We start from the raw sequence: 14,887 nt of genomic DNA, 5'->3' as shown, positions 1-14,887 counted from the left end.
GGACACAGAGCAAGACAGACGTTTCAAACACGGGTGCTTAAACACTACCAGCAGAAAACAACCTTGGCCCAACAACCACCACTCAGTGCTAACACTCTGTCATTACTGACGAGCCACCATCCCAAATACATTAAGAAAGTCTAGAAGAAAAAGCTACAGCAGGTCCTTGCACCCAGCCCTCACATAAGTTTTATGCTATAGTTCAATGTCAATTCTGACTTCTCCAGCTCCTGAGCACTTGTGTTCATGGTCAGTGTACAGCAGTGTCCTTTCTGCAACCTGAAACTGAACCCACACTCCCAGATATCAAACAAGAGCATCAGCTGGAGGAATGCAGAAAAGCTGCAACTCAGCTCCTCCCTCAGCCTTAGCCTATGGACCACCAACCTTGAGAAACAGGCTGAAGCAGAGGACCTGGCTCCTAAACATCAGGAGGTTTGGGGCTAATGGCAAAGCATCCTCCATTAAGGTCACTTAGTTTCCAGCCCTCAGATAAATCTGGTGACCTATCCCTCCTCCTGTTTTTAAGAAAGGGAAAATACTGCTTCCCAGAAGCTACCACGCTGTCCGCAGTTAGGATAAACAAAAGAAGAGAGATTTTTGTCTAGTCTCAACCTTCAAATTACTCAGGGATTCTGCAATCAACTTTTTAAAAAGACTCAAGTACTCCTGTGATTAGTCACTTATACTTTTTGTTTATTTGTAATTTATTCAGCAGAAAACAGGAATAAAGAGGTTTCCTAGGAAACGGGGGGGGGGGGGGGGGGGAGTAGTAAGGCTTCTGATCATGAAGCAGATGCATCTAACTGCGAGTCACCAGCATCCTAGGAAATATCACTCCCTCTAACATTTATTTGAAATCCAAGATTAAATCATCCCTATCCAACACCAGAGCCCTTCTGGTGCCCAAACGTTTTGTAGTTCTACCAGTAATTTGGCTTCAGTAAGCTTAAACTGAGCTATAGCAGATGCTGGGTCTATGAATACCTCTGCTACTTTCCCCCTCTCGTTCGAGAGGAGGACAGCTGTTTTATTTTGCTAGTATCGCTTTCCAATGGCTAGGGTGGCTGTACTTGACCTCAGCAGTGGTACTGGGGATTGAATCACCAAGTCTATGTTCCAGAGTCAACCCTGACATGCTATTCCACACCTCATCAGTGAATGCCCCATTTTTGTTTTGTCTGTTCTGCAAAAATAATCAGATTTTCATTACCTACCAAGTTAAATCCCTACAGAGCTAGGTGAAAGCAAAGTTTCCAAAAAGACATTTTGGCTAATAGCTGCTTGGGGAACACCAATTCCCTTTAAAGCTTCTCTACCATGCCAAAAATAGCATGCCAAAGATTTGCTCCATAAAAAAAAAATAAATTTATCTTACCCTCTTTTCCTCCATAAAACAACTGGAGTAAAGTTGTGCGTATTCGGAGCTAGGACATTAACTGTTAAGCAACAAAGAACTGTCTAATCTTTGATAACCTCTCGCATAGAGAGCAATTCTGAGAAGCCTTAAAGCAAACTCTGCACAGATCAAAAGATTAAGTTACAAGTATAGATATCCTGGCTACAATATGGCTTAGACATTATTTGGTATTAAACAACTAACTGAAGACCTTTTGTACCATATTTTCACGATCTTCTGCTCAGCTGACCTTGTTTTTCCCCTAAAAGAGATGCAGCGAGCACCATCTACCGGGTTTCTGAGCACATGCCACCTCAAACTCCCCCAAACTCTTCGCTGCTTTATGCTTTAGTTAGAACTGAAATTACTGCCTGTCAGCAACGACTAACAGCAATAGATCTCAAACGAGGCGCAGTCTAAAACTGTCAGCGAGAGATGCACAAATTGCCTTACAGGTTCTCTCTGATGCTAACACCTAACGCAGACACTGCAGGCTGGAAGCTAACATTCCAACTTTATTGCCAGGTGGCTTTAATGCCACCTGGCAATAACATTGCTTCGCTCCATGTCATTTCGGAGATGCAAAGCACAGAAACATAGCTCATCTTTGCTATCAACTTTATGATGCCAGAGCAGATTCCAAAAAGCAAAGGAATTAAAGAACTTTCAAGGAATTTTCCTCAAAAGTCATTCCTAGGAACAAAGCCACTGATTTAACACTTTGGTCATCTAAAAACTTTTAACCTTAAATTGCCTGAACTTCTGATACTGTATGCTTTCTGTGGGAGTCACATCTCACCGTTCATTTTGCTCAGGTCATAATGAACCACAATCCATTTTCCAGTGCCTGGGGACCTGGTATATCAGAAAAGTTGGGTCCACCCACGTTAACAGATGAACTAAATTACTTCACTTCTCCTAAGTCCAAAATTCTTTATCATTTGTGCTTAAAATTATCTATAAATTGTGGTGGTGGTTTTTCTTTTTTTTTTTTTGTATAGTCATTTCTCTGCTAATTCAACTTCCGATACAATCCATGCCTGAGGCCAGACCCTTACCACGCAACTAATTAGTGTCAAAAACATCACTGTCTACAGGGAAGAGGCTTTAGAGAAAATGTTCTTATCCTCAGCAAACATTGAATATTTGAATTCCAATGATACCTATGAGTGCTCTTTAAAAATAACTGATGAAAAAATTCCCAGAAGCTCCAGCAGGGAAAACACAAGGCAAGCAGCCATACAGCTGAGACCAGCGATGTAACAAAACCCAGAAAACCCCCAAACCCACCCACCATCCCCACAAACCCCCACAAAACCCACTCACCCACCCACCATCCCTTCTATTGGCATAAAGTGATAACTAACCTTTCATAGACTGATCTGAACAGAGTAAAACCAACATGACCTCACAACCATTACTTGCAAGTAGTAGGTGGGAGCAAAACACAAAAATACATCATTTGCTTGGAAACAAACTTGACGGTTTCATAACTTCTGCAGCACAAACTGCACCCTTGAGTCTGCGGTCAGAGACAAAAGGAATTCTCCACAGGAGCCTGACTTCCACCTTGCTGTTGTTTCCAGTTTTTGACTCAAATGATTCATATGCTTGGATTTCTTGGACGATTATGTGTTCTGGAAAACCTGTCAGAGGCAGATTAATTGTTGGACCAATGGCAATTAAAGAAAAATACTGCAGCATCTGCTTTAACAGATGCTTCTTCAGAAAACATTTTAATCCATGTCATAAAACACGTTTTTCTGGATTTTTTTGCTTTCATTCAGTGAGTCACACTCAAGCACACCAAGTTCCTGTCACCTTGATATAAGTCCCATGAATTCAACACCTGACTTGAGCTCTAAGTTCCAGACATGACTGCTTGAAAAGACATGAATGCGTTGAAAAGTCTGAGGAGCCAAAAGGACATGTGGAAAAGGATATGCTGACATTTATTGATGAGCATGAGGAAAACAGAACCATTCACACCAAGCCTACTGAACTCCTGCAATTTTTTTTCTGTTGAGGCTTCCAAAATGTCAGTGATAATGCTGTAAATATGAAGCTAACAGAATAGTGCCTCCCCAAGTCTGAATAGCTCCAGGGGCTCTGCTTTTAATTCAGTATTCAGAAGAAGCAGGAATAAGTTGAGCAAATAAAACCAGAGCAGCTCCTCAGAGGCAGCTGGTCTTCGTTTTGCTGTTATCCTCACAGTGCTATGTTACTTCCATGACAAGAAAGTAAGAGTCATTAGTTTGGGGGGTTCTTCACATGAAACACTCCTTCTTATACATGCCATTAACCAAAGGCAGGTTGAAGAAAAGCTTGGATTAGATTAACTACTCCTCATCAGGTAAAAACCTCTTTCATCAGAAGAGACAGTATGACAGTAGAACCTAAGTTTTCTGGATGAATTACACACAAATATTAGTGGGATATATTCTAGGAAAAAGGAGAAGGAAGAGATGGCAATCAATATCATTAAATAGGAAAAGTAAGAAATAGGTCAGAAAAGCTGAAGATATCAAAGAAAAGTATCTACTCAACAAGGTAAATGACAAGTTTATAGATTAGAAAGTTTATAGATTAGAAACAGAATCAGTGAGATTAAAACAAGTCACTTGTATTGAAAAGCAAATACACACAGTAAATTTTTCTTTTCTGAATATAAAGGGAAACAAAATCATGTGCTCATATCATATGCAGGTGACTAAAACCAATCAGTTGGCATTCATGGATGACATTAAAGAGTACCTACCATTTACAGCATTTTCAGAGGCCCAAATAAACATCACAGTCCTAAGAGAACTGGATGAAGAGATCTCAGACTTCATTAGGAATATTCTATTTATTCCTGTTCTAAATCAAAGATTTATTGAAACTGACCTCCAGCACAGTGGAAGTAGACACCTGTAGACTGAGACTACACAAAGAGAATAAGCAGGAAGACACAGGTAATGAAGTAGTTGGCAATGATTTCGCAGGTTGATCAGATGCAATATCAGACTGCTCAAAAAACCCCACCCAGCAAACCATCCTGAAAAAGGCATATGACCAACTGCACACAGCTCCAGCTATGCTATTATATAAAGATGTGGCATCAAATGCCAGTGAGAAATAAGGGATGTTCTATGTTAAGTGTAGTTGACTCTAAGAAAACTATCATGGATGGGAAAAGATTCTCTAGATGTTCCCAGCTAAAGCTTAAGTTATTCATCTCGATGTGGGGATACAAAGGTAGTTTAAAGGTCCACAAGAAAACCAAACAAGATGATCCAAGAGTCTCAACGAACCCTAAACTCCGAGTTACACAGAAGCACAGGATTTTAATATTTCCAGATTAAAGTAACTGTGCACAATTTACGCTTGAAGAAAGTTATACTGAAAGTCCTCAAAAAGAAAGTGAAAATATTGTATAAAATAAATTTATTACTCAATAGGGGAAACGAGCATTTATTCACTATATTCAGAATTCACAGAGAGTCTCTTCCTTGATGGGGGAAAGAGAAATGAGTATCATCAGAAAGCCACAACAAAAACATGCAGATGACAGCAAGATTAAACACTCTGGGAAGAAACTCCTTAACTAAGTTGAAAGTTATAGGTGGACGTTGCAATATTTTATATTACTATTATCATAGAAACATCTTCTTCCACATTTTAAAATACATCTATTGTTTTATATCCTGTGCCAATATTTCCTTCTTTTTCGGAGTCTTTTTTGCTGTGCTAAGTTTGAGTGTTTGAAATCTGCATTCCTCGTGAACTGTTCTGGAGTTCTGCTGGAACCAAGTGTGCATATATCCATTGTAGAAGTCAACTGCTGTAAGCTGCTTCTTTAATATAACTGTTTTGATTCCAACCCAGCCTTCCTAAAAATAAAAACAAGAAAATGGCAGTAAGCTTCTTCCATGTTTTAAAGTTACCTTTAGCTCTCACTAGACTGGCTTACAGAATGCATTTTACTTAATGTCATCATGTTTATATTAGAAGTCAAATTCTCGCTTGCAAGTGAAAAGCCTGGTAGTGGAAATTAAAAGTTCTTCAAGGTAAAAATAAATAGAGTAAAATAATAAATTAGTATTAAAAATAATAAATAATAATGAACAAATTATAATAACATAATAATATGTAAAGAAGAATAAATAAAAATATTGATACTAATCTAAACTATTTCAGTGAATAACAATGGACAATTAAGACAAAATTTACGTGATGCACAAATACTGAAACCCTCATCTTTAGGGCAGTGAATATAAAACAAATGGGAAGAACCTACCTTGCAACGAGCTATCAGTGTTTGTGACGCTCTATGGTATAGTAGTGAACCAGGAACAGCTCCAGAGTCATCTAATATTTGATCTAAAAGCAAAGCAACACTGTCTTGCATTTTTATGACAAGTACAAAAAAGATTGAAACACTTGTCTCTTTGAAGCATGATAATCATCCTGAGTCCCTATTACTGTATTCTATGTTTTAGCTCCCCAAATGAGCAGGGGAGAATCAGAACAGTCTCTCTGGCACTGCTCCCTCTCTGATCCGTAAACTGTCATTAAGCCCTGTGTGCTTTGGCACACCACTCGGCCCACAAGGCTCTCAGACTCACAGACTACTACAGAAAATGGTTTAAGCGATAGCACAAAGGGACAGCTTTCGTCGTGAGAGATCCCCAGACAATGGCATTAGAAGAGGATCTCCTAACTACTTAGAGTATTAAAAACCTCCAGTCTCAGGATTCACAGGACTATACCTGCTGCTCTCGCTCAACAACATCACAAAGCAGGAATGTCCTCAAAACCCATTCTATGCTCACCTTTGGGCACAGAAACTTACTGCACTCTGATCATATACGAGACTGACTTAGTTCTACTGGAGTTTCAGAAAGCAGTACTTAAAGCTATTGTTTAGTAAAATTGTGTACATTCTCCAACTCAATGTTTGACAAGACAGAAAAACTTAACAGATTAATTTAAAAGTAAATACCAGCAAAACCAGGGATATTATCCACTTCTACAAAATCCCGAAGTTTAACAGTGGTACCCTTCCAGAGCGTCTGCAAAGGAAACTGGAAACAGAAGCAGATGACACATTGAGAATATTTTCACAATTTCCAGGCAACTGTCTAGGTTTTTTTTCTTATGCAAGATACCTGTGATAATAACATTAGGGGAAAAATTTAGGTATATGTCCAGATAAGAGACTTTCCTTGCTATATCTAGTTTTCCTTGTTCTTCCTCATCCCATTGACAAGCAAACCATTAGCTGTTTACTGTAGCTGTTTGCACTGTTTACCATCATGCAAAGATGTCATTATAGTGTTCTGAACCCTCTCAAATCCACCAGTGGAAATCTCAGAGCTAAGGAAATAATACAAAACTATTGAGCTGATTTCTCACTTGGGATCAAGTTCATGAAAATTCCTCTCCACATCAGTTCCACCTCTAATGCTATACTATGCTGGGAATTTAAAACACACTCTAGGTTTCAGAGGCTAAAATAACTAAACTCGAGTTTTAGTCATTAGTTAAAATATCTACACCAAACTCAGACATGCTAGAGGACAGAAAAGGGTTAAAAAAATACACTGTCTTACCACACTTCCTATTGCACGATGCAGTTGAATTATTTGTGCAGCCGTTTGCTCTTCCCATATTATACAACTCTTAGCTATAGTTATTTTAGGAGCTGGGGGGGAAAGAAATTAGACAACTTAATATTTTGTTCTGCATCTTACTGCAAACAAATAGCTGTACTATTTTATTCTATTTTAAACCTGATTTTATCCTGACCAATGGCAGGTTTACCGTCTAGCCATAGGAACCCTAGAGAATAACTGGAGAAAAGATTTTGTAAAAACCCCAATCTGGATTATTTATACTTTTTTCTCAGTTGTGCTCTTATTTACCCATTGCACTGCAAACCGATACATATATTTACAAGCACAGCTGTCACTTTTGTCTGCACTACAACCATGAAGAATAACAAACTCACTCAGATTTTGAGACATCACTAGTGATTTTGATATAGTATAGGCAACTGGAAAAAAAAACCATTAACGTGGTAAGTCTGAAGAATTCTGAAGCATTTTTCACTCTGTATGACTTTTTCAAGCCAGAGAAGGCAGTGAAGAGACCATATCGAGGAAGGTATCTAAGAAAAAATATAACCCAGCACAGTAGGAAGAAACTTAGTTTTCCAGCTGATAAAAGAAAAAAATGAACAAGTTACATGGCATACCTACCAAATGTTACTCCTTCTTTTGGTTGCTCTCTTTTATTTTTTAAACTTTCAGGCAAGTTTTTCAAAACTGATATCAGCTGCAAAATTAATTTTTGTACAGAATATTAGCAAAGCTAAGTAGAGTATATTTATTAACAGTAACAGTAAATCCAAGACATACAAATACAGTACTTAATTTTTCATCAGTGAAACCTTGTTAGCTTTTAGAAAATTGGGTCCGTATATCCATAAGACTTGTATCATACGCACAAACACACTAAAGGCATCCTTCACACAGAATCACAATTAAAAAAACAAGTATTCTTTTATGGAATAAAAGATCTCCGCTCTGATATTAATCCTAGAACAGGATGAAAGCTGATTATTAAAGACGGAAAAGCAGATGTTCACTACAATGAAAGAAGAAGCTGCACTGTTTCCATACAAAGCACTTGAGTTCTTCACTGAACAGAAACAGAACAGGAAAGCACAGAACCAACACTGATGGCTTATCACATACTACTCAGCTTTCCTCCCAGCAAGGCAAAGTGCTCACAAACACTAAGTTTCAGATCACTCTCCTCTTAATAGCTGCAGTCAACTCAGAACAAGATTAAAAAGAATTCTGTTTACACATGTTAAAAGCAGGGTACTAATCAGCAGTGACACTAGCTTGCATGACTTTACCATGTTTGCACCCTTCTTTGATAACATCACTTCCAGCTCCTTTGCAGTGCAGTGGGGAGGAACAGGAAACTCTTCTTGCTTAATAATTGGACCTACATCAAATCTGTAAGGCAGAAGAGATACAAGCTTACTAGAGGAGAAGCTATAACTCAGTACCCTTTTTTTCCCCTCTAAAACTTTATTTTTCACACATTATCAAATAATGTTTTGCTCATAATATAACACAGGGAAAAGAATATCAGATATATCATGGCAAACAAGATTAACCCCAGCAAACTGAGATTGATATGAATGCACAATATACAGTTCAGAAGCATAAGATCTCAGAAGAAACAATCTGAAGTATTCAGAAGAAATTTGTTTCGCACTTTCCTGAGATCTATTATCAGACAAGCATCTAAGAAAGAAAAGATATCATAATGCGTTTTGACAAGCCTTTTAAGACATAGTTTGTGCTGAAACCAAAACATATAATCTCTCTCTCATCCCTAGACAGGCAATTGCCTGCCCTCTGTTTCACTTACAGGAGGTTACAGCTGACTGAAGTCTGAAAATCAAATCTTTTCTGTTATGTCATACCAAGCCTATCCATCTAGCTCTGTGACTGTTCTCTGTCTGTTCCCTGTAATAATGCTAAGAATTAGAGAACAGGCTTAGAGTCTAGAGTGCAAATTATGCACTCACTAAAATACTGTATTTGTGGCAAGTCTCATACGGTCAGATGAAACTTTCTAGGTGTTTCAAATTTTAATATTAAACACATACACTAAAAAAATAGCAATTACATAGAATGATTTAAGTGATGTGGTGATGATTTAAAGTCCTGAGACGCAACAGAAGCGGTGAGTTGTTTTGGCAAGCACATCTAACCTACCTTTTTGGTCTTATTTCCATAATTGTCACCCCAGTCACTTTATCACCATGAAGCACTGTGTGGAATATTGGTGCAGGACCACGCCATCGTGGGAGATGGCTGGGATGGACATTCAGCACACCACTGAATTGAAATATTTTAAAGTTAGAAAAGGAACAGTACTTAAAGTTGAACCTATATGTAAATGGGTGTGCAACATTTACTACACTGACGCTTCTTTATGAATTAACTCCTCAGACCTTCTGAAGTGTTACTTGCTTAAATACACATTTAAAGGAAAATTTACACTACATAACGTTCAGTTTCTCAGCAAATACAGAAAGGGAGATGAGAGGAATAAAGGTAAACACACGATGCTGAACATTTGCATAGATCTACATCAACGTGTTAAAGAACAACAGTGAACCTCACAACAACAGAAGTAGGGCTCAGGCTAAGCAGGTGAACCCAGGAAAGAAGTTGACCTCACCTGCTATAAGACACAGGCGCTGACTCAAAAACGGAGTCTAGCTTTGCTAACGAAGCAGCAATAGATGTCCTGTCAAGTCACTTACTATGGGAACTGCAAAATAAGGTCCTCACTTAGGAGACGTCCAAATGATGCCACCACACCCACATCAAACTGCCCCACAGGTCCTGTGTGTGGCCACTCATGAACAGGCAGCTGGAGCTCCCGGGCACAGCTCCTCACAGGCAGGTCCCCAGGCTGGCGGGAGGGCAGGGTCACCACCTCCAGCCTGGACACAAGTGAGTCCTCGCTGGGCTCCCTGGGGTGGACAAGGCATTGAAGGCCTCATGCAGGCAGAGCAAGAGAGAGGTGAAGGCCATGTCGCCTCCACCCCTCGCTATGCCCCTGTGCCCTTCCACATCACCTGCCCCTCCAACTCCTATCCCCTACTTGGCCCCCCAGCCTCCCATCGCTGACCCCAGCCTCCCAACCCCGCCAACCCCGACCTCCTCGCCACCCCCGGCTTCCCCCTTTCAATCCCAGACCCCCCTCGCCCAGCCTCGCGGTCCCCGCCCCTTCTCCGAATCCTGACCCCCCTGTGATCCCTCTTCATCGACCCACTCGTGACGCCACGGTCCCTGTCCCACCCTAAGGTCCCTGTCCCCCCACCCGTTCCCTACCAACCTCTGCCCAAACCATGGCCCCTGCCCCCCCCCCCCTTCCCCCGACCCCAGCTCGTCCCCCAGTGCCCCCTGAACCCCATCACCGGCCCCCATCTCCCATCCCTCGGTGCCCGGCCCTCCCTCACCGCCCCCAGCCCCTCCCACCACAGCCCCTGCCGTCCCCGGTCCCCTCGGCTCGGCTCGGCTCGGCCCGGCCCGGCCCGGCCCCCCCGCCGCCAGCGGGCGGTACCTGACCGCCTCCAGAGCTCGCAGGGCGGTGACGGCGAAGCGGTCGGTGCCGAAGAAGAGGACCCGCCATGGCGGCGACGCCGACGTCCCCGCCCGCCCCGCCGCCCCGCGCGCCGCCTTCACCCCCTCGCGCCAGGCGCGCAGCAGGCGACCCCGCATCCCGGCGCTTCCGGCGGCGGGCGATGACGCACCTAGGCGCGCGGAGCCCGCCTCGGGGCGGGGCGAGGGAGGTGGCGCCATCTTGGTGCGCGGCGGCGGGGAGCGACGGGCGGGGCTGGCCGGCCCGGAGCGGCGCTCCCTCAGGGGCCGAGCTACGCTTCAGGGCAGCGTGCTACCCCGCGGGCAGCGCTTCCCGGGCCCGAGGCGGTAGCGCCCCGCGGAGGGAAGGGCCAGCGGTCTCGGGGAGCGGTGGAGCCAGGCTTCTGCCTCGGCGCCGGTCTCGGCGGCGCACCCCGAGCGCGGCCTCCAGCCCTGGCTTCTGACTCTCCACAGCGTCGGTGCTGTCCGAGCGAGCGTCTCCCGTGGCGGTGGACCCGTAACCCTGGCCCTCATGACCGCGAATTGGCCGCTCTGCCTCGGTGCGAAGATAACGCGGAAAAACGTCAGGGGCAGAAAGGGGTGTTGACACCGCAGCCAGTGATTTGCTGCTGGCTCCAGTGCAGCCTTTGAAAAGCTAGTGCCTGTGTCTGCCTCTGCGGACAGCTTTGTTTTAACAGTGATTGTAATTTAAAGAATGTTTTCTTGTAAACTGGGGTCATAATAACCACTTAAAGAACTGTCTTCTCCCATAACATAAGAATGAAAATATTTTACACTAAGAACATTCTTTTCCCCAATGGGAGGATGGTTTATTTGAGTAGCTTTTCGTTTAATGTAAATTACGTACAGAAATTCCCTATGCATCTAGATCACAGTATGTCCTACAGTCTTTCACACTAGGAATTTCTAAAACATGGAATGTGAGAATCTGGAAACATTTCCTATATGCCAGTGAAAACATGTAAATTACTTGGAAATTGCATGACAGAATTTATGTTGGGCGGGTGCATGAGGGAAGGACCACTCAGGAAAGTGAAATCTTGTGCTGTGCTAAGCAGCTCTGTGTATTCATTCCTTCTCTCACATCTGTTTGCCCATCATGAGGGCTTTCTTCTCTCGGACGTGGCAGATGCCTCCCTCTCCAGCAGTAGAAACAAAGGAAAACTAATGAGAAAGTGCTGTTATAGGTGAAAAAAAAGAGCCAGGCCTTCCTAACTGAGGTGCCTATATTCCTGCACCCTGAGAAAAGGGGAATACGCTACCAAATACTGAGATAATTTCCTAGCTGAGTATCAGTACATAGAAATCAATTGTTCCAGAAAACTTAATTCTCTGTTACTTGGGGATCCCCATGAAAATCCTCAGTTCCGTCGCATACAGGACAATCTTCAATTCCAGCCGCCTCATATCAGGGTGCATAGATGAAATAGCATGGATAAAAAAAAAAAAAAAAAAAAAAAAGATAAAACAAGAGGGTAGCAAGGATGAAGGAATGGCTTCTGTGTGAGAAGAGATTAAAGCAACCAGCATAGCTCATCTTGAAAAGCGGAAATGGGGAGAAGGGCAGGCGGGCAGTCTGTCTTATCAAAAATAGTATGGAGCGGGAAAACAGGGAACAATTAGTCATTGCGCAGTAACTAAGTGATTACAGGCACTTGGGGCTATCAGGCCCCAAGGGAGAGAAAGCAGTGTTCCACACAGCGTGTAATTTGACCGCTTATCTCAGATGCTGAAAAAATTTGACCACATAATATCTCAGATGCTGAAAAATACTCAGGGTTTTCAGAAGCAGACAGTGCAATTGCTGGAAAGCATGCTGGAATGAGATGTCCTGTGTCATGCTGGTGATTACTAGCTGTCTGCGGTCTTGGGTGAAACCCTGGATTTATCACCAGCACTTCAGGAAGGCCAGGGATGTACCAGCCGTGGTCTGGATAGCCCAAATGCCACCCAAAAGCTGGGAATTTGAACCCGGCATCCAGCTGCTGCTCGGTGTTAATTTCCAGGTATTGGATCTCGGCGTGGGAAGTGTTAAACATGTTGGTGGCGCATCTGCACTGTGTGCAGAACTTCACCTGCTGCTCATCAGGGGACCTAAAGCCTGCAGATGGATTCCCAGTTCTGCAAGTAGTTAAGGCTCCTGGAAATACTGAAACTCCATGCTGAGTTTTTGCCAGACTTACACATGAAGTAACTGATGTTTCATTTGCAGTAAGTTTATGAAGTGGACTTAAACTCACTCCAGTATACGTGCTCCCAAGAAATTCATCCTCAGCTCTGATATGACTGTACAGTTCAGATGACAGCTATTATTTAGTATTACACCTTGGACACAATGTACATGTATTTTAACTGAAAATTTATTTCGATGTAAATTTTTCCAGCAGAATGAAAGCAACAATCTGATGGTTTCACCAAAAAAAAAAAAAAAAAAAAAAAGCTCACTTACAAATCTTGCTTTCCTGCTGCATTTGAACTCTGCTTTTGTACATGGGAAAAAAAAGAAACCAACAACCCTGAATGTTTAGTTATTCTGTAACCAGGCACTTCAGGTCAAAGACACAGAAGGGACCAAAAAAGATAAGCAAAATTAAAACACCAAGGTCAGACAAGTTCTTCCTAAGAGTAGTGAAGACAAATCTGAGAAGGAAGCAAAACATAAATCGACGTCCTATCTCCACTTTGCTTCCTAGCCAAAGACACTGAAAGTATCTCCAAGAAGTAAAAAGATATCTCTCGTTAAAGAGTGCCAGTGTTGTCAAGGGAAATATGAAATAAAACACAGCCATTGCTGAAGAGATTGCTCCTGAGTGCATTCACAGTCCTTTGGAGGAGAGGATTGCTGGGCACAAGGGCCAACTCTAACCAGTGGGAAACTGGTTTTATTTCCATGTATCTCATGCTGAGTTGTAAAGGCATCTCAGCCACCTGCCTGCATCCTGCAACTAGTTTTTTGGGGGGTATTGGGCGTGAAATAGGAACTGCTGTGCTGGTGCACTAAGGCTTGTCCCTGACCCATGCCACTGCACCCTGGCGAATGCAGGTAGCCCATCACTTCACCACTGGCTGTGGGACATTGGACTGCAAGGGCTGCAGCAGGCCTTTGCGGATCTCCCGTGTGAGAGGAGCTGTCGGACAGCTCTTCTGCAAACAGACCAAAGGCAGGACAGGACCCAAATAGCCACTGCGGAGCTGCAGAGCTGCCTGTGACTTCCCAGGGGCTGGAGTCACTCTGTCTCCTCTGATCAGGATTCTCCACCTGCTTTCAGAGGCTTCAGTTGAGGGGAATGTGGGTTATACCATCACGCCCAGCTTCCACACAACAGTTGGGGAATTATTATTTTTTTTAATTAAAATATAGATACATAAATCAAGCCATGTAGGAAATCGGGATGAAAAGGGACCTTCTGGGGCTTTGCAGTCACCCTTCTCCAGATACAGCCACCTCTTCACCATGGCTACTGTGTCCATCCCTCTACTCAGAGATTGCACTACAGGGGCCAGGCATTTTCTTCACACCTTCCTTAAAGGCAGTGAGCTAGAGGATTTGGTTGTGTAGCTTGCGAGACTGCTTGCTGGCCTGCCGCTGTACCCTTTCCCTGGCAATGCAAAGGCCACCAGGACACTCTAGAAAAGCATCCCCTAGTGTGATGGCACTTTTAAAATGATCTAATTTGAAATGAGGAGGAAAGACAGCACGATTTACAGTGTGGTGTGATGTCCCGTCTCAGCCTGCCTCCCCCAGCAGAGAGGAGCTCTTTTTCCCTGCAGGATGCGTTTCTGAGTGTGAGCTCCCCATCCCATCCCTGCCAGGCCAATGCTGAACACTGAAACATCTCTAGGGAGTATGCATGTCTGCTGGGTGAAATTTCACAGGGGCAAGCTCTGAATCAAATGTGAGATGGGATTCAAAGGAATAATCGCACTGGAACACGGCTTCAATGCCAAATCACTTTATTTCAAGCTGGAAAACACAGAACAGGATGAACATAAGGATACTGTACCCATCTCCCATTAAGCTTAAACTAACCAGTGCTAGCTGTGTGCTCCAAGCCCACCACTTGAGAGGTGTCTAGCTTGCTTTGTGGTATGCAGCTCCACCCATGGATCAGGTAGTTCAGGGAGGAGGAATCCTCCTTTCTAAAAGTGGCTGGCACAAAAAGTTCATCAGCCTTGGGGCACTGCAAAGCCTCTTAGCAGTCTATTGACTTAGCTGTTACCAGTACCTGTGAAACAGGGATGGCAAAATCTCTGAAGTGTGCTTTGTGCTTTGTCTGGGAAGTCAGTTGCTCTTGTAAGATGCTCTGAG

At 43.1% G+C, this 14,887-nt stretch overlaps 1 protein-coding gene across 1 annotated transcript; it reads right to left on the bottom strand.

Annotated features, from left to right (window-relative positions):
* Window positions 1–4,808: 4,808 nt before the first annotated feature.
* MTFMT (mitochondrial methionyl-tRNA formyltransferase) lies at window positions 4,809–10,779 on the bottom strand. The gene is made up of 9 exons (XM_049812585.1): window positions 10,541–10,779; window positions 9,735–9,947; window positions 9,181–9,303; window positions 8,307–8,409; window positions 7,642–7,717; window positions 6,994–7,085; window positions 6,384–6,465; window positions 5,679–5,761; window positions 4,809–5,271 (listed from the first exon to the last, which is right to left on the bottom strand). The coding sequence occupies exons 1-9, from the start codon at window positions 10,777–10,779 to the stop codon at window positions 5,071–5,073; spliced, it is 1,212 nt and encodes a 403-aa protein (XP_049668542.1). The 3' UTR covers window positions 4,809–5,070.
* Window positions 10,780–14,887: the final 4,108 nt, after the last annotated feature.

The sequence above is a fragment of the Accipiter gentilis genome, chromosome 10, assembly GCF_929443795.1.
Source record: "Accipiter gentilis chromosome 10, bAccGen1.1, whole genome shotgun sequence".
Classification (NCBI taxonomy): Eukaryota; Metazoa; Chordata; class Aves; order Accipitriformes; family Accipitridae; genus Astur; species Astur gentilis.
The sequence above is the reverse complement of the archived record's forward strand: the minus strand, read 5'-3'. Positions and strand labels throughout refer to the sequence as shown.